The sequence below is a fragment of the Manduca sexta genome, chromosome 10 (assembly GCF_014839805.1).
Source record: "Manduca sexta isolate Smith_Timp_Sample1 chromosome 10, JHU_Msex_v1.0, whole genome shotgun sequence".
Taxonomy (NCBI): Eukaryota; Metazoa; Arthropoda; class Insecta; order Lepidoptera; family Sphingidae; genus Manduca; species Manduca sexta.
In genome coordinates, this window is record NC_051124.1 from 4,276,689 (window position 1) to 4,301,425 (window position 24,737).

The 24,737-nt window shown below is 37.4% G+C and overlaps 2 protein-coding genes across 6 annotated transcripts in view; one reads left to right on the forward strand and one right to left on the reverse strand.

The window, feature by feature from the left end:
• The window catches only part of LOC115444361 (reversion-inducing cysteine-rich protein with Kazal motifs), a 36,208-nt gene extending 30,409 nt beyond the window's left edge, over window positions 1–5,799 (forward strand). The window contains exons 10-18 of the mRNA XM_030170113.2: window positions 332–473; window positions 909–1,020; window positions 1,465–1,675; window positions 1,977–2,129; window positions 2,538–2,717; window positions 3,163–3,373; window positions 3,655–3,800; window positions 4,074–4,213; window positions 4,486–5,799. Of these exons, the coding sequence (XP_030025973.2) occupies window positions 332–473; window positions 909–1,020; window positions 1,465–1,675; window positions 1,977–2,129; window positions 2,538–2,717; window positions 3,163–3,373; window positions 3,655–3,800; window positions 4,074–4,213; window positions 4,486–5,121 (1,931 nt within the window). The 3' untranslated portion in view covers window positions 5,122–5,799. The remainder of the gene's footprint in view (window positions 1–331; window positions 474–908; window positions 1,021–1,464; window positions 1,676–1,976; window positions 2,130–2,537; window positions 2,718–3,162; window positions 3,374–3,654; window positions 3,801–4,073; window positions 4,214–4,485) is intronic.
• Window positions 5,800–5,845: 46 nt separating this feature from the next.
• LOC115444359 (brefeldin A-inhibited guanine nucleotide-exchange protein 3) lies at window positions 5,846–23,944 on the reverse strand. Of its 5 annotated transcripts, none has more exons than XM_030170110.2 (25): window positions 23,642–23,944; window positions 23,252–23,378; window positions 19,928–20,061; window positions 18,819–18,938; window positions 17,414–17,591; window positions 16,842–16,971; window positions 16,319–16,498; window positions 16,099–16,197; window positions 15,461–15,700; window positions 14,937–15,173; window positions 14,809–14,861; window positions 14,430–14,598; window positions 14,117–14,231; window positions 13,515–13,688; window positions 12,872–13,043; window positions 12,338–12,461; window positions 11,957–12,134; window positions 11,323–11,464; window positions 10,775–10,985; window positions 10,200–10,293; window positions 9,823–9,975; window positions 9,359–9,565; window positions 9,058–9,231; window positions 6,358–8,982; window positions 5,846–6,149 (listed from the first exon to the last, which is right to left on the reverse strand). In XM_030170110.2, the coding sequence occupies exons 2-25, from the start codon at window positions 23,334–23,336 to the stop codon at window positions 5,937–5,939; spliced, it is 6,207 nt and encodes a 2,068-aa protein (XP_030025970.2). In that variant the 5' UTR covers window positions 23,337–23,378; window positions 23,642–23,944; the 3' UTR covers window positions 5,846–5,936. The 5 variants fall into 5 exon arrangements, with proteins under 5 accessions (XP_030025970.2, XP_030025971.2, XP_030025969.2 ...); XM_030170111.2 differs by having other exon boundaries at window positions 13,521–13,688; window positions 23,252–23,398; XM_030170109.2 differs by having other exon boundaries at window positions 23,252–23,398.
• Between the last annotated feature and the right edge of the window lie 793 nt (window positions 23,945–24,737).

The following is a 24,737-nucleotide window of genomic DNA, read 5'->3' on the forward strand; positions in this document are numbered from 1 at the left end:
TTCGGACTCCGGACTGATACTGAGTAGAAAAACTCAAATATCAATGATTGACCTCGAGACATCAGCTTTGCAACGTATCGTAATACAACTACGCCCCCGAAAGTAATATTTGCTATTGATTATAATCTAAAGTGACTAGGAGATGGTTATGCTGGTGACGATGAAACATACTATGATAACTTTAACCCTTTGCAGTCGTAGGTATCACGTAACATATTTTGCTAGCTATATTAGAGTAATGTAAAAGCCAAACCTATTGCCATTAACTGGCCATAATTCTAGACTCCTGGCTGAATGATGAAGCTGATGTTCATTTTGTTCCTATTTCCAGTTGAAGCTCCATGCTCGCTGGGATGTTCTGGTCTGACGTACTGCAGCCAGATGAACAACAGACCCTCGACTCTGTTCAGATCGTGTAACGCGCAGGCAGACCTTGAGGCACACATGTTCGTCGCAGAGCAAAAGTTAAGTAGGTAAGATGATGATTGCTGTTAGTTTTCAGATAAGTTATGGATTGATGACGAAGGGCCGCATTAATAAACGAATTTCACTTTTGAGTAGGATGTTAAGTGGATATTTATTGTATTAATCTATTTAATAACAAAATTTGAACTGTTGCTTGAGCGCATGTTGAATTAAGTCGACGCTGTTTATTAAATAAAATATAGCTTTCAATATCCGTCATGTGGCATCCGAGTGACTTAAGATATAATTTACGGTGATGTCGATATCTGTTTATTAAATAGCGTCGATCTTAGGTTACTGATTTTAATTTGACAGCGTCTCAGCTAATACGGCTTGCAGTCTTGATTAGCTTAAAGATATAGATGTTGTTTTTATTGTAATGTAATTAATTGAGTCGGTTCTGGGTTCAGACAGTTTTGAGAGTGAAAAATTGTTTGCTTCAGATCTGTTACTGTGGCCGGTTATCCCGTAGCGCTGAAGAATTCAAGTCAATGTCCCATCGAGATGTGGAAGAGTATAGCGTGCGCGCTACATGTCAAGCCTTGTACTCCTAAGGTGAGATTTTTACTGAAAAGTACCAACTGATACAACTGGAACTTTCAAGAGTGCTCACTTAGTATTTCAGGGTCCCAAGCTCCAAGGAATTTCGTTTAGTATTCTATAATTCGAAAACCAAAATTGAGTAACATTGCTAGTGTTTATCTGGGCTCTTATAATAAGCCCTTATTATGAAATGCTACTTTTTATTGCCTAAGTAGGCAAACGAGCAAGAGGCTCGCTTGATAGTGAGCCCAGCCGTTGCCTACCGGAAATGGTATTTGTTTATTCTGGTACGGCACAGGCTACATTAGTCATGACGGTGTCAACTGTCAAAATTTGACGGTGGACTTAGGCCACCGCGGCGGGTTTTAACATCTTGTGTATGGTGGTTGCTACCCGGGCGGGTATAAAGTATATCCTACCACCAGCAACAAATGTTACTGAATGTCATGTGTGCAGGGGTACAGCAGCCTGCTGTGCGCGGCGGAGTGCTCGCGCGCGGTGTCGCTGTGCGTGGAGTGGGGCGCGGGGGGTGGTGCGGGGGGCACGGACGCGGGCGCGTGGTCGCTGGCGCAGGACGCGCCGGTGTCCGCGCACGCGCTGTGCGCCCGCCTCACGCCGCGCGACCCCGCCGCGCCCTGCGTCCAGCTGCAGGACTTCGTGTCGCCTAGTTAGTATGCGTTCACTCACGTCGTCTCTACCATTCATATGTGTTTCATTAGACTTGATTTGGATGTTGTGACTCGGGGTATTAGAGATATCATCCACAGCTAATTCAAATTACATTAACTTATGGAGATTCACTGATTTTATTGGTTTAACACTGATGGTATATGTTGGATATATTTTATGATAAGTATGCATGTTCTTTAAATTGCTCTCCACATCCTATTGAATTTACTTCGTCGTGGCTAAAACCAGTTTGACAAAAGCTTTCTTCCGTTATTTTAGCCTATATCCATAACCTGCAGGTTCCGAGCCTCCCCTCCTGACTGCGAAGGAAGCGGTGACGTCACCGTGCGCGGGGTCTCCGTGCAACGCGACGCAGGTGTGCGTCATCAACAGGAGCTGTCTGCGCGGCGGCGCCTGCGTGCGGTACCACTGCATTGACGGATGTCCCCTGGGTAAGCTGATTATCAACGTCATCTCCAACTATAATCATCGTCATCGTCATATCCTGATTGCTTGTTCATCCTATTTAATAAATTTAGCTTAACGAAGAATTTCAGACTGTACTGTTTATTGTCGTTGTAAATAAAAAAAAAACTACACTTGTGGCATATAAGCTGATCATAGAGCACTAAGTATAATATTATTTCAACAATGTAATTACTTATGTATCACAAGTGAATAAATGATTGATTGGAAAAAAAGCATTCACAATTATAGTCACTTTTCTATCAGTAGCTTACACATCATGGCACACATACCTAACTAATCATTATTTAAATATAAAAAAGTATTATGATTATATTTAAATAATATATTTGTACAATATTAAAAATGCTTTGTAAACATACTTTGGTTTATAGGTGAAAGCAATTCGTATATTGTTCCTCACGGATCCTGGGTGCGGGTGCCTTTGGTGGACTCTTCCCAGAAACTGTGTTTCAAGATATGCAAATGTTCGAACAAAGCCTTGACCAAATGCCAGCCATTACCTTGCATTCCAGTTGAGAATTGCAATCTCCACGATACTGTTATATTGAATGGTAAGTTGATCCTCTCAGGATTTACTGCTGCTTCTGTCGGTTAAATATATCATCTGTCTTTTATTTACCTGATACGTACGTAATTAATGATTCAGTTGAAATTACTCAAATGGAAGGACTATCTTTATTATTGTAGCAATTTGTGTATGTACTTTGTTTCTTATCAAAAAATATTTCTTAATTCCTTGATTGTTATTACTTTTATCAAAACACATCCTTTCATCAACTATTAAAAATTCTTTAGCTATTGAGCCATAGATTTTCAATTTTCATGTTTCCCATACTACCAACTAAGCAAATTTTTAAAGCCTCTTAGATGTAGGTTTCGAGGCTTAGATGTTGTATTTATTGTAGGTGATTCATTTACCAGTATTTTCTAGATGTCCTTATATTTATAGTTCATAGGTTCATTTACCAGTATTTTCATTGTGCAGATATTTTTTAGGTGCGAAGTACTACATGGAGTGCAACGCCTGTGTGTGTCTGAGTGGCGAGCGCGTGTGCTCGCGGCGGGCGTGCGGCGCGGGTGTGGCGGGGGGCGCGGGGGGAGCGGGGGGCGCGGCGCGGCTGCTCACCGGCCTGCCCTGCAACTGTCCTCCCCACCACTTGCCCGTCAGGACGCCGCATAGACTCTTCCCTAACGCTTGTCTTGCTAAGTACGTGTCTTTACGGGATATCAGGACTTGTGGTTTGAAGTCTGATGGTTTGATTCATAATATCTTGCTGCGTCTGATATCAAATATTTTCGAAAGTTTTATGTTGATATTAGACATTCTGTTTAATTTATTTGGGCGACTCCATATTGTCATTAACCATACTTATTTTTCTAAAGCTTACTTGTTGATGAATTATATATAATTTTTTTCTTGGACACAAAGCACACGACCCACCCACCACTTCTTATGTTCTTTATATAATTTCTATAATATGTTTGTAGATGCGCGGGCGCGACGGACGCGGAGATCGAGTTCGGCGTGCGCGGCGCGTGCGCGAGTGCGACGTGTCCGCGGCGGCACGCGTGCCTCCCCGCGCACAACGTGTGTCTCTCGCGCCTGCAGACCTCCTGCCCGCAGCACGTTTGCGGTAAGACATTCTTACAACATGACCCGCTGAAGCAAATTCTTGTTTCGTCTTCCGTATAGTGTTAATTTGTTTCTTTAACGAATGTCACTTTAAACAGGAATTTTAAATAGTAGCTAAAGCTAATATAACTTCTACTAAGAAGGGAAGGAAAGGCCTTTTATGAGCGCAGTTTTTTTCAATATAACTTCATTTAAAATTAGTTTGCCAATCGCATCGAAGATTTTAATCACAGATTGCATCTTGATTCATTTGTTGTTAACGTATTGTTTGTAGTGAACACAATGTCATGCAACACGCAGCCCGCGATGCCGGTGTGCGACACAGACGGACGCACGCACGCCAACCCGTGCCACCTCGTCATGAGCGGCAGGAAGCTCGCCTACTGGGGACAGTGTCTCGAAGGGTGCTCTAGTGTTAGTATCTAACCTGACTTTTTATCTTGGGTTAAACGAGGAACTGGATATTTAGGTGGTATATGTTAATTTTGTAAGAATCAATTGTAATCTTTGAGTAGTAAGGAACTGATTATTGCCTGTACGACTATAATTTATAATCTGTTATGTTTCTGACTCTACCATTCATAAACAAAACAGTCAAATCATCCCTGTGCAAATTTAAAATACCTTGAAGAATGTATCTCCAGTAATATCTAAATACAATACACATTACATTAATTTGATTACAGACGGGTACAGTATGCGGCGTCAACGGCGTCACATACTCATCCGAGTGTGCCGCGTGGGCGGAGTACGTCAGCGTCGACTACACCGGGCCCTGTCTCGCGGTCGGACCCATCTCCGACGTCATGGAACCGAAATGCGCCTTTGATAGAATCATATGCCCCCCACTGAAAAAGCCAAAGTGCCTCGGCTTCACAGCACCAGGGGCCTGCTGCCCTCGATGTGGTGGCGCTCTCAGGATCCTCTATTCTAAGAAACAGATCGATAGAGCGTTATATGGAATCAACATATCAGCATCAGTTATAAATCTGAACAATGTTCTAAAAGCTCTAGACAGACATGTCAAGATAGCTGAGTGTGCACTCAGAGGCTATTTAACTATAGAGACGGAGATTTTTGTAACAATCGAGTCTTTGTTACAAAACCCGACGGATTTGCAAATGCAAATGTGCGTTTTAGAAGCTGAGAAGATAGCAGATCTGATTAACAGAGAAAGTGCGTTGATAACAAGTGATCTGGGACTTAGTGCTTTGTCGTACGCGTTGATTGTGCATTCAGAGCCAAGTAGAGGTGCGTTTGGTGCTAACTTATCAATATTAACAGTTGTGGTGTCGTATGTTAGTATATTTGTTCTGAGGTAGGATTTAAGACGATGTAGATAGTGGTGCTAGTTTTTGAACGAATACGTTGTTTAAGAAACATTGTTGATGTATGTTGTTTGCTTTATGAAATTCAGAACAATGCTTTTTCTATGTGCAGCATGTTTCTTAAACAATGTAAGATATCATATCAACTTAGATGCTGTTAACAAAGTTGATATGCTTTTTTGTAAATATTGTTGTTGTAAAAATGTAACACCAAATATTTTAGTGCCATTGTATGAGAATTACCAATAGAGATTATGCTTTGGTCTGCTTTAATGTTTTCGGGCACAATAAAGAGCCTTGTATGTGAGTTCGCGGTGCCATTCTTGTAGATGTAACTGAGTGTAATATAGATGGGGAACAGACTGCCATAAGCATTTTTATGGAGATTTATACAAAAGACATTTTTATATTGTAGTCTTTATGCCAAATGTGTATTACTATTTTGTTATTAATTGTTAAATGTTTAGTTACGGATTTTGTGACTGTGGCTTCGTTGGTGATGGTTATAAATACTTGTGAGATCATTAAGTTGAACCAAATGTAGGAATAGGAATGAAAAAATAAAATGTTAATCCAACTGAAGCGATCCAAAGGAACGATCTCATCAGAGAACTGTAAAAACCAATGTACAGACACGAAATTCTAAAAGATTTACAATATGTATAGATTTAAGATGAATATATTTGTTTACGCTTAAAGAGATTATTAAAATAAAAACTTAAGTACAATACGATTTTATTTTTCACGTAACACTGAACAAACGAGGAATATAACGTTACAATGTGAGTTTATATATCACAAATAATTGATCACTTATAATTAAATTCTGATAAGTCTTTTTTGTCGAAAAATATATTGATTCTATCAAGCAGTTGAGGGTCGGTGACTGTTTTGGCGAGTTGCACGAAACCACCCTGAAGCACCGGGTGGATCAGTTGGAAGCGATCGAGGGAAAATGTCAACACTAGTTCCAGATATGCAGTTAGTATGTTTTGGAAGCAGTTCCGTTGTACTTCAGTGTCCTGGAAAATTAAATTAACGACTTAGAAACAATCCTTCCTTCCGATTAAAATAAAACTTCCTTCCTTCCGATTAAAATAAAACTAATAGAATTCAGCAAAATATTAAATCCCTAACTATTGATTTGAGATCTAGATCGAGTAAGTTCTGAAGATATAAATGAGTATGAAAATTCTTTTGTTAGGTGTAATAGTATTAGTAAATACTTACTTTACTTATGCTGACTGCTCTTTGCTGCTCTATTTCCGGCGGTACAGGCTGTGGTGGAATCAAAGGTTCAATGTTTTTAGGTTTCTCTTGTAGACCTCCATCACATATTGTAATGTTCACCTTTCGTCCATCTATTCGTTTTTCTATGGAGTCTGATGTACTCAACTTCTGTTCCTTAATAGGACTCTCAGGGTGCTCAATAACATTAATAGTTTTGATTACTGGGCTTTCAGTTCTGTCCTTTATCTCTTTAGTAACTTCATTATCTGAAGATGCGCTAGCCTCGTCACCAGAGCCAACGTTATTGGCTGGACTGTCATTTTCAGCATGTACATCAACCTTTACTGTTGTTTGACTGTTTGCTTTAAAGTCTGCGAAAGTAAATGGTTTTCTATTTGGCTTATCTATGTTTTCTTCATCTTTTTTATTTTCATTATCTTTACAATCAGCATTATTTTCTCCAGACATAGCAGCTGTATTTTGAGCATAATATCTTTCATATTGATTAGAAGACGAGTCGCTGTCTATAGAACTGCACGACATTCGGTCTTTAATTGTGTCTGGGTCGTCAAAATCAGACACGTTAATTAAATGTTTCACGTAACTGTTGCACAGTAGTTCCCAAGTATTTTTTAAGTCGAATATTTTGGTCACAAATTGGTCGTACTCAAGAGTCAAATTTAATGATGTAGTATAATTGTGTAAAATTATTGATATGTCTGTTGCCTTCAATTTAAATCTATGGACACCGCTGAAGAATATTTCCGTCAGAGCGATAATTTTGATTAGCCAGGACGATGTTGTTTGTTTGTACAAATTTGCAGCGTGGTCCAAATTTGATACTTTTTGTACCAAAAACTTTAGTCCTGGTCTCGTATCAAATTGCATTGCCCTTCTAAAAGACAATTCTAAACTTTTCAATAATAAGTCAACATTATCACAGCTCAAGAAGAATTTGTAATTGCAAATATTTGCACCAGTTTTTAAACTCTCCAATAGAATACTGTTGATTCCGTGAAATACATCCGATGATGCTTGAATTAGAACGGTTGCGATTATCTGAATTAATATTTGGTGTGCAAGTAATCCTACAACTAACCCTCTGTGGGGAATCCTGACAGTATACAACTCTGGATTCAGAGAATTGATAGACTCTTGTAAATAGATGAGGAAGATGTAGCTTCTGTCATCAATGAGCATTAAGTTTTGTGAAGAATTTTTAGATGTTGCTTTCGCGTGACTCTCTCCTTTTAGTTGTTCAGTTAGAAATACTTGTTGAGCCATCGCGTGAAGTCTCACGTTGTCATTCACTGAGCAATCACGGCGCGCTGCTACTTTAACGATAGCTAAATCGCCATAGAAGCTGTTGGAATTTTCTTTAAAAGCATACGTCAACTGTTTCAGTGGCGTCAAGCTGACATTGCACGCTCTATGCAGACTAGTGCAAACGACTTCCCACTGATTGTCGGTTAATAAATGCCCCGACGTCAATATTATATGTCGTATACACGATGCTCCCAGTCTGGCAATAGGTTCTTGCGGTTGCGCAATACATTCCACTAAAATCAGCATAATTTGCTTCAATGCAAATGTCGCTTCAGTGCTTTCAAATGGTTCAATCTCTATTACTTCTCCTTTGTCAGTTGTAGTGGATCTTTCAACGTTTATTTGTTGTAAATGGTGCAAATACACCACAATGGTGTCTGTAGTTAAGCCGCAACATTGTTTGAAATTTGGCATCACACTATCCCAGTGCGTGTTCACGTTAGCTATCTGCCTCAGCCAATTTTGTACTGTAGGCAATAAAATATGATTTATACAGTGAAGGCCAAAATGAGTTCCAGGCACGTCTACTATATTCCTTAGTAACTTAAACAGAGTTTCCATTGCCGCTGGTTGATTTTTCTTGGAACATACTACTGTGGCGGAAATCAGTCCCTCGATCAAAACGTACCAGACTTTCAGTATGTTACTTGGTTTGTCTAATTTCAACAGACAATTGTTCGTTGTATTAGATGGCGGTAGACTTGTGGAAAGTTTTTTGTAAGAAATTAATTCTTCTTCGCAATGCTCATTGGTCACATATTTAGTAATATCTAAAGACGTGCTGGGTATTATAGGATCAACGACAGATAGTGGTAGATCTCCTTTAATTCTGTTTCCTGTGTTGAATATGGGGCATTTAGGCATATTGTACATCATAGTTAAAATATCTGCACAACTCTCCAAGTGATACAATGCCTCTCTACACATATCAACTATGACCTTCTCCGATTTCTCCTCGCTTAGTGGAATAAATTTGCTATTCTTTGAGAATTTCAAACTGAGATTCGGTTTCGATTGCGTTGGAGTAGTTGTTTTTTTCGGTTTGACTTCAGTAGCTTGTACTTCTTCGTAATGTAAACCTTTAATATGACTCAGGAGACATAAAATGCAATCGAGTGCTGCATTAGCGAAGACCAAAGTATTATCGGTGCTGAGAAACACTTTGAAAATTTCTAGAATAGCAGAGTATTGATTAGCGTTGTTAGCAGCACGTAGAGTGTTAAACAATGGCCTCCATCCCGACCTGATTTCCATTCTGTTTGTTTCAACGAATTCACAGATGCAAGAAATAATTTGTTCCTGGAAATGGAAAATTGTACTTTAGAAGATAAGTTAAGAGACACGGTCATAAAAGTTGAAATTCTTTTTTTTTACCTGAATGTCATCATCACAAAGCTCTAGACAAAGAAGGTTTTCGAAGGGTTTCAACAGTGCTTCGTTGAAGTGGAAATGCGGTAATTCCACTTGCTGGTTCAGAAGTGCTGTGGCACAATCGTGGAGACATTGTATCGCTAGGCTTGAAATTTGTATGTCCTTGTGACAGGCTGCCTATAAATAACGCAATAAAGACTGGATTATGGATCTAGCTAATTAGTGCTAGTGAAATCTTTACAATATTTTGTGTCATCAATAATTATCAATATAGCCAAATCGTCGGTGTCAACAATAGACATACCTGCATAAAGTGCGGTCCTACAACGGTCCATATCGCCATGCGGTGCGCCAAGGGTCTCGCAGCCCTTAGACAGCGGAGTGCCACGTCCCCTCCCCGACAGAGGGCCCTGACTGCCTCGCCCCCTCCCCCCGCCCCGCGGTTATTACTTCCGCGACGCCACCACGTCGCGTTGTTGTTCGCTATGTCTTGCTCCCATGATGAGAATAGCTGGTATGTATAAAAAAAGATTGCCCGGTTTAGATATAATTACTTTGATAAGTTGCACTATTGAGAAAATGAACAGAGATAATCAGAGTTTGTTTATTGGACTTTTGTAATGCTTAACCACTTTTCGATGCATCAATCTAGCAGCGAAATGCATCCTTATTTAATCCAAGACAATGATATCCCAATTATGACCAACGTGTCAACTATGACCATGACTATGACCAACTTGAGAAATTGTTACAAAACCCATCCATTACCAGTCTATGCTGATGCGCCACCAGCCTCTGTAGAGCAGCTCGTAAAGTGGGTAGTGTGGTGGTGGCGGCGAGTCGTGTGAACAGTGTGTCGGCGGCGGCGGACAAGGCGCAGCACACTCGGGCCGCGCCCGAACCTGATATCACGTTACCACCCTGAAGTACATAACAGATTCGGATCACTACTTTGTAAACAAATAATGTGGATAGGATTAAAAAGAAAATCAATGAGTTTTTTTTCTCAAGCCTCTTGGTTTCTAAATAGTTGAAATGACTTTGATGAAAGTTAAGTTGATGAAAATATGATGATGATGGTGTGACCCTAGCTGCGAGAACAAGTAATTACCGAAAAAGCCGAAAATAATATAGTTTTTCCTTACCTCTTGACGACATGTTTCGACAATTTTAGCGACTGACATGTCATTATTCAGATGATTTTCAAGTACTGGTTGTAAAAAGTTGAAAACATCTACGCTGTAATGCAAGGACATAAGGATTATTTATAATATTTTGGTTTAATGGTACGATTCGAAATACCATGCCAAGAGGAAACAGCATTAATTGTTTCATTTTCTGTGTTATTTTGTAATCTCATAGCATTTATTATTGGACTAGGGACTTGCTCAATCAGTTACTGACTAGTATATAAAATTAAAATGATAAAATTATATGTTTGTAGCGTATAACACCTGATAGCCTAGTTGTGTGTGTTCAAAACCCAAGGGCACTCATCTCTTGACTTTTCTAACAAAATATGTGTGTATTCTTTGTGAATTGCTTGCTTTAACGGTGCCTGCATACCTGAGAAGTTCTCTATAGAAATTTTGAGAGTGAGTGAAGTCTACTAATCCGCACTAGGCCAGCATGGTGGACTAAGGCCTAAACAGTATCTAGACTGTCTATAGGGCTGATAGATTATGTATAACACAAGCAACTGCAAAACAAGAACACTTACCAAGTCTCATCATCCCTGCCATCCAGTCCTAATTTCGCATCAGCCTGCAGTATCGACACTGTCTTGTTCCTGCCAGTCTGCATGGTGACTATCGGTGTAGCATTGTTACCCTGGTGTCCAAACAGAGCATGTTCGAAACTCGACACGTACTGACACGCTGCGAATATGTGCTCCCAGCATTCGTGAGCTTTGGAACCAAGCTCTAGACCACCTAAAATTGAATTTGGCCATAGATTAAAAGCGATTTTAAATAATTTATCTTGTTAAGCAGTTGATAGGCACCTATGTCACTATATAGTAAATGATAAATAGCTTCAGGAGTATTATGGAAATTGTCGTTAAGATGAAGGTGAGAATTAAGAAGGGGGACGAATTGGAGATTTTGGGCACCGTGTCGATGGGTCCTATTATTTGTACATGCAGATTGATTTTTTAATTTTTAAGGGACAAACAGTTACACATTGAGAACTGTAGACAAATGAGTATAAGTTATTTCTAAAGATTACTAATAAAGCCGATCCCCATGAGAAGACGGTAATCAATTTTACCTGTAATCAGTATATCCAGCGAGAGAGCATGCGTTGATAATATTTTGCCATTGGGTGGTTGCGATATAGCTGAGTTTGCTAATAAAGCCAGAATACTGCTGCATCGGTTTTGCAAACTTAAAGTGTTGCTCACTCTTGCTGCCTGGAATTACAAAGGTCTTCAAAATATTATGGAGACTAGAAGTTGAGTAAAATTTAGATCTCAGTCACCTGTCTGACGGTTTCCTAACAGATTTAAATGCCTGTAATCTTTTTGAGCCAAATTCTCGGATAATAAGTTAATGTAAGTTGAGTTTAGTCACAAATTTGATTGGACGTAAATAAGGAAGTGATAAGATTGAAATGCCTAATGACTGATGATATTTTTTGTCCTGGTTTGGCAACGTGAAATTATACTGTAATAAGTAATCCAAAATATTATTTCAACTAATAAAAGACATTATGTTATATTACTTTTGGAAGAATAATGTCGGCCTTACTACGTTTACTCGAATGTACGACATCGAAATAAAAGTAATTAATGGTTTTATTCGTGATAATATGTATAACATTATGGAATATGCACTCCTGTTACGATTCATCATATGTACGTTTCCAGGCAGTCACAAAATATTGCTAAGGACTTCTTAATCACCTTGTGCAGTCCCTCCAAGCACTGTATCGTGAGACCCTCCCACGCAATTCGTTTCCTTTTACCGAACGTATTGATCTTCTTCGATATGATGCCGTGCAACTTCTGCTTCTTGTTCCTGTAGCCTGTTAGTGGCACGCTCAATACTGTTACCATCGAATCCCATATGCACGTAAGAATTCTGAAAAAAAAAAAAAAATAACGATGTCTTATCTTTACGAGAACTATTTTGATAGCATTTTTGTATAGCACAGTGTTTTACTAGTTATTTGAAAACCATATGTTATTATTTATTTATTGACACAATTATTTCGCATAAAGTTAGAGTTACGATGATTTTACTCAGCACGAGCAGTAGAAATGGTAAAGGTTTTAAACACTTACCTCCTTGCCCATCGTAAACTCGCCTGTTGTTGTGGCGAATCATTCGTGTTGTTGTACAACATTGAAACTTCCTTCAGTTTTTGCCAGTCAGACATCACGGGGCTTTGGTCTAACCCACCCAGATCTGAAAGTATACATATAGAATATATTATATCAGATATCTAATACAAGCCAAATAACTTGAAATTTAATAAAATATAATGGAATGTAAGAAAATATTAAAAAAATATTCCAGAATTTAAAATGTTCCTGATACATTTTATAGTAATTTAGGCTGATCTTCACATATCTATTTTAATATACTTATACACAGAGAGGCGGCTTTAGGGGAACTGTTGGGCAACTAGTCGGGGCTTCAAGCGGTGCCTTGGACCTTTTTGAACGATTTTACCGACAAAACTGTTAAAACCAGAAACTGTTTTTGCTGCGGTCGGGACTTTGCGTCATTTAGGGCCGCCATTGCCTAATCATATGCATACCTAATATATATCTAATCTATTGCTATAGTTCGGTTTGAATCTTTCTCATAATTACCTGACAACAAGTGGATTAGCGGATGATCAGATAGTGGAGCATCCTTCAACAAGTCGTTCGCTAATATCTGTTGGTACAGCTCTCGGAGCCACGTCGCTGACAAGTACACCAGCACTCCACTACCTTGGACCTCCTCCACGAACTCGTCTTCTGTCATTGATACTTGAACTTTCTGAAATAATATATGAGGTAAGTACATTACTTACATTTGGTCATGAAGGTGGCAGGTGTGCATATGAGATTTCAGATCTAAAATTTATTTATTATGATATTATAATAGAGTTATTCAATTCAATTCAATTTTTAGATTGTGTATCCATCGTTGGCAGACGATGATTTTGCCAATGTCAAAGTTGAAAGTAGGTAAACTGAAGTATTATATCGACGGTTGAAGGCTAACTAACTTCAGCGACATGTTTTTTCAAAAAAATTTAACTAGTTTAAAAACCACAGAAAAAATACTGATTTTAAATATGTAACTTAGTGTCGCAAAAAAATGACGATTCAGTCATTTAGCCTTTCACCCGTCGATGTGAATAGTGTTTTCAAGAAGATGTAGACAGAAGTATACAGATTTTATTCAACGATTGATAGCAATAGTGCAAATAGATAAATCATCTTAAGATATCAACGAATCTCTTACATTTACCGTAGGATCACTATAGTAATTAGTCCTCCTTTGCTTCAAAGTCAACAACAAGGCTTCGTAAGTGGCGAGGTAGACGCCATCAGCGTTCATGATGCACGAGGTGGCGGGAGGCTGCGCCGCGTTGTGTTGGCAACACTTGGACGCGAACTCTTGCATCGCTTCGTCTACCTGGAGAGATGAAAGAGAAAAGGGTATGAGGATGATGAATTCTTTGTTTAAGTTAAATAATTAAATTGGTGACAATTGCTTAGTTTCCCACAAGGATTTACCGGTGTTACGATAGTTCCTATTTGCGTTCTTATAAACTTTGATATTATGAAAACACGTAGAGATATTATTTTTGTTAAAGAACCAAATTGTTATAATGAAGGGGATGATTAATTTTAAAATAAAATTAAAACGTGAGAAAAAGAAAGAAAAGGACATGAAGAGGTTATATTATCAAAATTAGAAATATATACTCAACTCATACTCGGACGTGTAAATGGTAAATTTATAGAATGTTCGTATCGTAGACGACAAAGATAACTTTTGTGTAAAAATTGGCAATTCGGATCTGACGTCAACGTAATCCCAATTATGAGCAGCATAAATACCTCTATACAAGTCCTGAGGTTCAGCAGTTTTGGTAGCAATGTGTTTTGTAAGGTTTTCACAAACTGCCTCGCGTTATGTCTCTCTAGGTCGACATTGCACTCTGTTATGGTACATCTGAAATGAACAAAACAACATAATATTGATTTATATGGATTTATTATTATGGATAAACCTATAGACATATATACAAATTCTGGTATTGTTGTAGCCAGTAAAAGTGTTTACTGTTGTATTATAAAAATGATCTTGATTTCTTTAAAATTTACTATACCATGGGTATAAGTTATAATTAGATTTAAAGTAAGTTCTTACCTGCCAAGATTCAACGTCCTCGGCACAGCTTTGGTTTTGTCATTGAGTGTTATCTTGTTAGTATCATTACAAGTCGGGTTGCTGGCTCTGGTCGGTAGGAAGACATTATCAGCATCCGAATCTGCTTCACCATCGCTGCCGGAACTTATGTTTTCTGGTCCCGATGTGTCTAACGATGTTACAAGAATTTGTGCTTAGAACTTTTGCTGTTAGTAAATATGAACCTTGTTACGTAGTCATTAGTACATAAAATGCTTATATCTCAGAAGATTACTCCATATTCGATTCACTGATCACAATTTGCGTACCAACTCAGGAACCTATTTTGATATTTATGCTTTTATGTGTATTTTAGCTATATAAAATACTGTACACCTACCTGAAGAATCGTGTTCCTTTGGTTCATTACTTTGAAGTACAGCAACGACATCTCTGAAAAAGAACGTATTTTTATCATTGTTATATCAAAATCACCACCGTCCAAAATACCACCATATTTTTTATTACCTGTAAGGACTAGGCAGTCTAGCTAAAGTCTGGTACGTCAGTGGTCCTGTGTAATCCGCGTCCTGTAACTTCGGCCAATGCTGCAGTATGAGTGAAACGACTTCTGGTGATAGATACTCCTCAGTTCCAGAGCATAGTTTCTCTAGAGCATCCAGTAGAGACACTACGCATTCTACGGCGGCTGCTACGATGTCTGGATTACCGCTGCGCCCACATTCTTCTATCCCGTCCATTATTCTGGAAATTATAGAACACTATTAGTAGTATATTTTGGTGTGAAGAGTCAGAAAGGTATACTGTTTCAACGGTAATAGTTTTATGTCTAAGGGTAACTACATTATAAAATGTAGATCAAAGTTATTTTTGAATGTTCATATACAAATTTGGAATTAAAAAACATATGCTCAAAGTAAGAAGCATGGATGCAGTAATTAAAAAAGTCAGCAATGAAGCAGGTTTAAGTCATAACGAAAAGAAGTAATTCCAATTGTTCGAAGCTAAGAACGTATGTTTGAATGACTCACAGGCGTAGTATAGCCATGTCGTCACTGCGCTCGTGGCGCTCGAGCCTCGCGTCGAGCCGCGCGTCGAGCAGCAACACGAGCCGCGCGAGGCGCCGCGCCTGCAGCAGCTCGCGCGCGCTGCGCAGCGCGTCCAGGCGGTGCGCCGCCGCCGGGTACAGCAGCATGCGGTGGTACAGCGCCTCCAGCACCGGCCGCAGCCCCGGCAGCCCGCCCACCAGGCGGACCAGCTGGTTCGCTATGCTGAATAGTGAATAGGGAACCAAATTAATGCTGTTTATTGAAATGATTTTATGATTAACTAGCTTTTGCTCGTGGCTTCGCCCACGTGAAGGAGTTTTCCGGGATAAAGTCGCGCTATATATTTTCCCGGGATTGAAAGTAAGTATATTTTTTTTAGTGTCTTAAACTATCTCCATACCTAATTTCATAAAAATCAGTTCAGTAGATTTTGGGAAAAACTATAGCATACGGACAGACAGAAAAGGGGACTTTGTTTTATAATGTGTATGGATTAGATAAATAAGGCTCAGGAAACTGAACTCACAACCTTAACCAATCGTCAATCAGTAATAACAGCTAGTTTTCTTTGCAAAAGTGTGAAAAATTTAATGTATTGGATAAATGACAAAAATGTGTACCTGTAAATAGCTTTAGCTTGTTTATTGTTGAAACTTGGAGCTGAATTCAGGGCGCCAGAGCCTCTTCCTGAATCATCCACTGAATGGCCTTCGTGCTCTCTGAAAATATCCAAATTAATTACTTAATCACAGTTATATCATCTGGATATCAAAAGATGAAAATGTAAGAAAAATCACTTCACTCTTTTTAACAACAAAAATAGTATGAAAACATTCGTACCTTGATTTAATGTTTTTGTCCACTCGAGGAGTTCCTAAGAAAGATATGAGCGAAGGACAAAACTTCTGCCACAGGAACGTTGTGAAGTGTGAATTGTCGCTTACTCGTTCAGATAAACTTGACATCAAAGTCAATAAGCAATCCAGGAAGAAAAGAGCTAGCGGGTTTTGTTTAGGGATTCTGAAAACAAGAAATTTTACTAATCTTTAAAAGTAATTTCATAAGAACCACTTATTTATCGATAAAAACGACCATTCTTATTGAATTTATTGCGACTGTTAATAAAATTATTGGTTTATAAGAAATCAAGACTGATAAACGAATAAGATAATAATTAAATTATGAAGTCATTGTTACAAGAATTTAAGTAATTATTGTATAACTACCACAATATAAAATTGTGTATACCACAGTACAAAATTAAGAATATTCTTCGCACTAAGTGCTTACTTCACTTCTCTATCAAATAGATTAATCACTTACTGTTGTTTTATCAAAAAATCTTTATATATTGATAACTCACTGTTGAGTCTCGGACAGTCTGCTGCATAAGTACTGTATGACTGGAATCACTTCGCTGTAACAACCCACCGCTACTATGTGGTTCCTGCCCAGGGGAGAGCCTTCTGACAACAGTTCTTGACATTCTTCATCTGAAAAGTTTAAATCTTTAATTTTTATATCAATTGGCTTAACTGTGATTACTTTATATTTCAGAAGGAATATGTTATGTGAATACTTAAACAATATACATCTTGATAAGTGACTCGTATACCACAAGTGCCTCGCATGATCATAAACAGTAGAAGCTTTGGGATATCGTTGAATTGTAACGAACTAACAAACTATTGGTACCTGTGTAGATAGACACTATAAATTTATGAAAAAAAAAGTTTAACAATTTTTTCCAAAATAGAGTAGTCGTAGACACCATTTTATGTAACTGGATTTATTATCTACCGATTTAATAATACGTACAACAAAAAAAAATGTAACAAGAGGTGGTTTTATTGCTAAAAATCAATCTCTTCTAGACAAATTGAACTTATAGTAAAAAACCTTTAATTTAAGATGATAGACACACAACCAACATACCCAGCTGTGCACAGTAAGCCCTCAAGGCCTGTGCCGCAGCGGCCCGGGCGGCAGCGGCCACGTGGTGCGCCGCGGCCGCCGCCTCCGCACACCGCCCGCACGCCCACACACACAGCCGCCCGTTTAGTGTGCGACGAGGCGACAGAGCCAGGGAGAGATACATGCGGAATATTTGCACCTGGTAAACGAAAAAAAAAGACGAAAAAATAATTTAACATTACCTATATTTTAACTGGTTACCAATTTTGGAGTCGGTACCTAATTTTATATACATAAGATATGGAAGAAGTAGATTAAACCAAACTCAACGCTGACACAACAAAAAAAATACAGGAAAGCAAAATTCTTAATTTTCTTATGTACAAAAATCGATTATGCCTAAATGGAAAGTGTAAAATGAAATGAGGTGAAGAAGTCACTCGTGAAATCGTAATAATAAACATAATAGGTAAAACATATAGTTGTCTGTTCAATATACGACGAGGACCGTGATATATGCAGAATATTCGTACCTGATGAAACAGTTGCTTTTATATTTAAGTAAATGATGTATATCGCCAGATGGGAAGCATAAATCTATGGGTAAAGAATTTTGGACAAAGTAGTGCATAGTACAGCATTTCGCTCATCATCACAAACAGTTTAAATAAGTTCCATGATGTCAAAATAGTTAAAGCAGTGCTAAATAACTATAAAGTGGTAAAGTAGAGAATCCTGCCAGTTATGAAGACTTACCAGAGTCAAAATATGATTAAATCAGCTTATTATTAATTCGGAATAAACAGACCGCCAAAGAATTGTAAACAATAAAGTATTATTTCCGATTTTATAGGCAAATGCGTAATTTTATCTATTTGCAGGATCATTATAAATATTTTGGAAGGTGTAGATAGAAAACATGAAATGAAACATCAGTTTGCACATCATAATATGTTTTCCTATTAAAAATACACTGACGACAAAATGCCAGACAGCGCCATTAGCTTTTACTTTGCCAGCTCATTCAGTTAGCGGTAGACGCATTTATCATGTTACCCAGGAAGGGCGGGTCCTCAAGTTTGTTTCGTAGCGGACTTCGTTCTCCCCTTAGTGTATTTATTCTTAAGTAAATTATGCAGTAATAAAATGCAGCATTAGGTATGCGTGGGTTTTATATACTTGCAAACTGTATTAGATATATATTTAACTGTAATTGAAGTAAAAAGACCAATAATTATATACACTTCAATAGATAAAAAAAAGAAGAAAAGAAGTACGATTTTTCCACAGAATATTTTCCCGTATGATTCGAAACGATAACAAAATTATATCATCGTAAATGGGTCCCTAAAGACTCTAGGGAGCAGTTTAATCATAATCAAAAGACGCAATCATAAAACAAGATACCAGGTGTAATGTAGCTTACCTGAGTGTCTGGTAGTTGGTACATGACCGAAGTGGTCGCGCACAGCAACTGCGAGGGCATCCATAACGAGTCGTCTTCTGGCTCGATGCCCCTGTGGAATCTGTCGTCGCGGAGGATTTTCTGTAACAGGAAGAAGGCGTTCACAGTATAGGCGATCAATAGTGTAATATTGATTTGTTATACACTTGATTGATCAGAGATAGACTGTTAAAGGTATAGTATTTTTTTTTGGCCGGTCCTAAGTTATTGATCTTATCAACTTTCTTCACCAATTGTTATACACCTCTGTCTCTAAGAACAAAACTGCAAATGTCAATATTAACTAATTGCAGTAAAGATTGCCATTAGCTGTACCTATCTTCACTTTTTATAATACACTAGCGGATATTTCTGAATTGTCACAATTTTTCTTTCCGCTAGAACCTTCCACAAAGTAAACCTAAAATAAAAGATTAATGAAATCGGTTAAATTATTCTCAAGTTATGGCGTGACTAAGAGAAATAGAGATATAGATTTTCACGGGATGAAACTTCCGTGATAAAATCTCTGAAAGATCCTATAGAACCCTACAATAAAATATTTAACTTCCTGGCACGAAATCATTACTGCAAATCACAAAGTACAAACTTGTCCATTATCGTCCATTCTGCTCGTTCCCACGTCTTATTTCAGAAGTAACTCGACGATACTAAAGTATTTACTTGCATCGGGTGCACTTTCGCAAAGATCGAAAATGGTTCAAGTGAAGCTAAATTTCAAGAGTGCTCAGATTACTGCTTTTCGATGAAATAGTAACTGTGAAGTGGTAGTGGTATAAGGATACCTGTCCAGTAAGAATCCAGTTTTCTTTAAACTGGCTACGGCAAGTTACTACATTGTCCATAATACTGGAGTGGAAATTCAAAATATTGGAATAACCTCTGTTTACCAGGTATATAACATATCAATGTGCATCTCTTTATGGAATATGCCAGTGAATTGCTTAACGTTTTGGAATGCCATAGACGCGACAACGAAGTTGTGTTTCTGCAAGCTTGTTCGCATCGTTCTGTTCTAATGAGGATAAGGTTAATAAAAATTAAGAGTATCTGCTCATTTTTCTACTTACATGAAATCCTTGAAGAGCAAAACTGACGAGCCGTGGCCTCTTCGTCTCTAGCGCGATTTGCAGCGGCAAGAGACACGCGCGCCGCAACTCGTATGAAGGCCGACGAGCATTGCTTTCTTGTATGCAGAGTATTTCTAGAGGCAATGGAAAACAGGCTTAGGTTACTTGGTAGAAAATTATTGAATACTGGAACTTCTTAAAACTATGTTTTCGCTAGAGGTAGTTCTCATAATATGTGAGAGTCCGTTTGGGAAGGTACAACTGCAATGTCTATTTCTAAAAAAAGCTGTGTTTCCTATTTCATGAGAATGAGATCTTTATGTTCAAACTTTTAAATTTAGCATAGTCATATTAAATGTTTTCATTGGTCTATTCACCGAGTAAAAATAGAATTATTGGTACCTGCTCTTAATTATAACAATGAGAAACAGCACCTTTTTATGAGCACTATACCAGTGCTTATCCTGTATATACATAGATGTATATGGTGTACACTGCTGTGCTAGGTTTCAATCCGCGACTCAAGGGCGTGAGTCATGGCTATAAAGTATAAGTGCATGGCATTTTCGTTGTGAAGATACGCGTTTTACATACCTTACAAGCAATTTATTGTAGTTCTAAAAGTTAGAAGCTCCTTTGAGACGACTTCAAAAGTGCTGATTGAAAAACTAAAGTACCCGATGACACAAAATAGGTTCATTAATATTAAAATATATATTTTTTGGTACATCTAAAACTTACTAAATAATTTCATGAATCGAAACAGTGGCCAAAAAGAAAGTGGAAATAACTTATCTGGAAAAACATTCCGTCCGTTCAATACGAAATAGAGACACAAGAATGTAAGAATAGAATACATTATCCCAAACAAATGGTTGCTTGGTACGCGATCTACAAGAGTGATTGTAACAACTATGTCGGCGTAAAATAATACTTTATTCGGAAATACTTGATATTGCTGTATATTTATTACAAAGAAAAGACATGTCGAGGTCGTTATTGCGTTGGACATTCCCTCTGGATGTTACGTGTCTTGGGACACATCCTTAAGTGGTTAGGCATTTACAATGTTTCACAGTGTTGTACTATCTGTACTTTGTAGCGACTATGCGGGGGACACTAGCGAGTTATGCGCAAAGCATGACACGGCAAAAGCTTTCTTACCAACACTGCATTATCATGTTGAAAAGTTTTAGTTTTACAAACGGTTAGTTCACGTTCGCAAAAAGATCCTAACTATAGGTTCCTAGCTTATTATAGTATGCAGTACACTGTACACAGGAATGAAAAATAATGAGAATGCCTATGGCATTAAGTTTGCCGTTATACATTTGTATATTAAGTGCAATAAATAAATAAAACTAAATTAAGAGATAAAAATAATTAAGTTTGTATATCTATCTATTTACAAAAAGTTGAGATTGAAGCTGTAAAAATCTCTGTTATTTCCCGGGCGGAAGCAAAAAAAGGTTAATGGTTTCAACAATTGTAAGTAATATGTTTTTTATGTAAGTTGCAGACGAAAAGCAGGTGGATAAAAAATGTCCGCAACTTAGCCATCGCGCTAGACGCTTCATATAAACGCGAGATCTTACGTAGTATATTACTTACTCTATGCGCGAGATCCCTATAGCGCGAGGCTTCGGGATAAGCCCCTATAGATTTTTCCAGGGATCCTTTATTTTTAGTTTACAATACACAAAAGATTACAACATTTTCAAGCACTACTCCAATTAGATCAATGAAGATGCGAAACTTACGAAAACAGGTAACATTCAATGCCGCGATTAAGAACTTGAAATATTTGCATTACGAATTTAGTTATCTCTTCGTCATTATTCTATCGCATCGACCTACATCAACATTTACATTAATATTATGAATAGGTACAGTTTGTACCTGCAAAAGTTGTGACTTTGTTCGTGGTACGGAATCTCTGGAACTACTGGAGTGTCTGAGTAATATTGGCCATATTTTATGTTAATTTACATACTTTCACTCCAGGAAGAATAGTCGAGGATAGAGTCGCGAGCAAAAGCTAGTAGTATAAAAAATTTAATTCATTTGGTAGGTATGTAATCTATACACCAACAATTGTATATACTATAGAAAAATAAGAATGCACCGGCAGTGGTGTTAGAAATCAAGGGTTTCATCCACCGCCCAGTAATAACAAAAGTTCCACATACTTCCAAAGGAAGATATAAATATTGTGTCGTGTCACACCTTAGCCTATTTGAATATTAGGTACAATCTTTAGTTCGATAGTTTTAAAATTTAAATATTGAGTAGTATTAGTGAAAATCAGTTGTTGTCTTGAAGCTTTAAATTTTAGATGGCATAACAGCTTCCTAGGTGATGTAGGCGAATGCAGAATTCACATGCCTCTAGCACAAGGTTAAATGAAACTAGCACAAGGGTAAAGGAAGTTTCGAGGCAAAGCTTACACTGATGGTCATATAAAATAACATGAAAAATGGCTTGCCACAACTTGTACAAACGGAATGAAGATTTAACACCTTGGACTTTAGATGAATATTATGATTAATTGGAGGTATGTCCTCTAAATTGGGATTGATTCCCCGCTGGGGCAAGATAGCTTTCCTATTTAATGGTCGCGCAGTCGTTGTATCATAATAATAAATAGATAAATATTACTTGATGTTACTGAACCACTGCCTCGGTGCCATAGTTGAATACAACGCATAGCATGTAATATACTTGCGCGTCCTGGCTTCGAGTCCCGGGTCGGGCAGTGATATTTGGGTTTTTCAGCTCAGTATTAGCCCGGAGTCTGGAATTTGTTCCCGATATGGCGATAGGTCTTCACTTCTTGCGTTGGTCAATAGAAGTGCTTTGTATACGAATCTAAAACTATCCTATGTAAAATTTGCCTCTTGCAAGGGTACTAAAATAATCTAGCATAAATGGCGAATTTATTATGTGTGCCACCACTCTATCTACCCCTGAAAAGTGTAAAAGTTGTGATATTATGCATGTATGAAGTCGCATATCAGATATCAAATGAAATAGATTAAGTGGCGGGAACAATATATAACAAAATGGTTGTAGTAGATGTGTTTATTCTATAATATTAATTTATCTAATAAGGAATTGTTATAGGAAATTGCTGGCATGTATACTAGATACATAGCATAAAATCATCCACTGAAATGCAACCATATGCACATCTATAAATAAATCTTAAACCTTCAAGAATTATTGATTTAACAACATTGAAGTTCCAACTAGCGCGTAGTGAAAATTCTTCGCGCAAAATTGCAACCCGGCATACGTACATAGATAAATATTTTAAACAGTTACCCAATGCATCTTGACAAGTCTTCCTCAAGGTCGTCAGTTTAGGTCCAGTAGCTTCCTTGAAGATGTCTTGCAGGAGCTCCTCCATGCTTGCAGAATGCTTTTAACATTTGACGCCCACTTCACACCACTTTTACAAATATACGTGCACTAAATAAAAATACAATGGTGCTCATAGCGCGTTTAAAAGCAAACTGATGTTTGAGTGGGTGTTAAAATAAAGCCCTTATCAAACTGTACTACGTAGACACTGTTATGGAGCATGCTCAGTTAGAAAATCAATACATTGAAAACATCACGTTTAGAGTTCATTTTCACGCAACAGGTTGTTTGCATAGTAACGAATTAATATGGGCGTTTCGAATTATATTAATTAATATTCTAATTACTCACGTTTGATAAGTTCTCGCCGTGATATAGAGATTTTGCGAGTAAAATTTCACTTGAAAATATTATTTGTAATATAAAGTCCATGATGTATAACCTTTATTTATTATCACCACATTTATTGTTGACTGCATTGTGCGTCTTATCACAAAAATATATTTTATTATTCGAAAATTCATTGTTGTCATATTTATTTAATAAAAGGTATAAAATAAATAATAAAAATTAATAATTATCTAAATTCATTTAAATTTGGCGCGTGCCATTAATCGATAATAGAGATCAAAGAAATTATAATTATCTTTGGAGCAAATAGAGATGTAATTTGTATACCAACAAATAGTGATGAATAGATGACGCCATAGTCACATACGTTACGACAAATTAAAATATATGACAAGTTGTGCTATTATTTAATATAGGCACATTGGTGTATAGTGGATTAAAACTTATGTCCATGGCATAGTCTGTGTAGGTGGCCTTATTAGGGAATTAGTAATTTATATAAAATAAAAACATATCGATAAGTATAATCTAGTGCCTCCAAATAAATTAATCATAATATGAATAAATAACTCTATGACATGTGGGTGTAAGCACATGTATAACATCATAAAGTAGTACTGAAGAAAAATGTAATGATAAATGAGATAGTTAAACGATAAATGGGAAACCCTATTCTGTTGAAATCGTTTAAAAATGCATACATTTTTGAATGCATATTTACTTATAAGTACTTTGTAAAATTTAAAAATGAATCTTGTGACAGCTGCCAATGTAACATAAATGGTGTTTTGAGCTCAGGATTGGCAAGTTGGAACATTTGACATTTTATTTGCTTTTTAATTCGGTATCATAAAGATGACCAAAGGTAACCATTTGATTATTTTAAAGTGTACGCAAGCCGACCTTAGCAACATAATATTTGTCTCGTTCTTTTCAACGGTTTTGGCCTATTTGAAAAAATAGGATAAGTATATGAGGGTAATTTAGATTCCTTCTATGCTTGTTCTTGTTCTGAGGTTTTGAGCATATTAAATATTAAATGTTGATTATAGTTACAATTTATATCGATTAAAAACTTGTTTTGGTTAAGGCAGTA

What these genes read in the sequence shown, in the direction of transcription:
- LOC115444359 (XM_030170110.2), bottom strand. Translation starts at nt 23,336, where the DNA reads ATGGAGGAGCTCCTGCAAGACATCTTCAAGGAAGCTACTGGACCTAAA. An exon ending in AGGACGTTGAATCTTGGCAG is followed by an intron (nt 14,232 to 14,429) that starts GTAAGAACTTAC and finishes TGTTCATTTCAG; the next exon opens with ATGTACCATAACAGAGTGCA. An exon ending in TAGGACCGCACTTTATGCAG is followed by an intron (nt 9,232 to 9,358) that starts GTATGTCTATTG and finishes CGTTATTTATAG; the next exon opens with GCAGCCTGTCACAAGGACAT.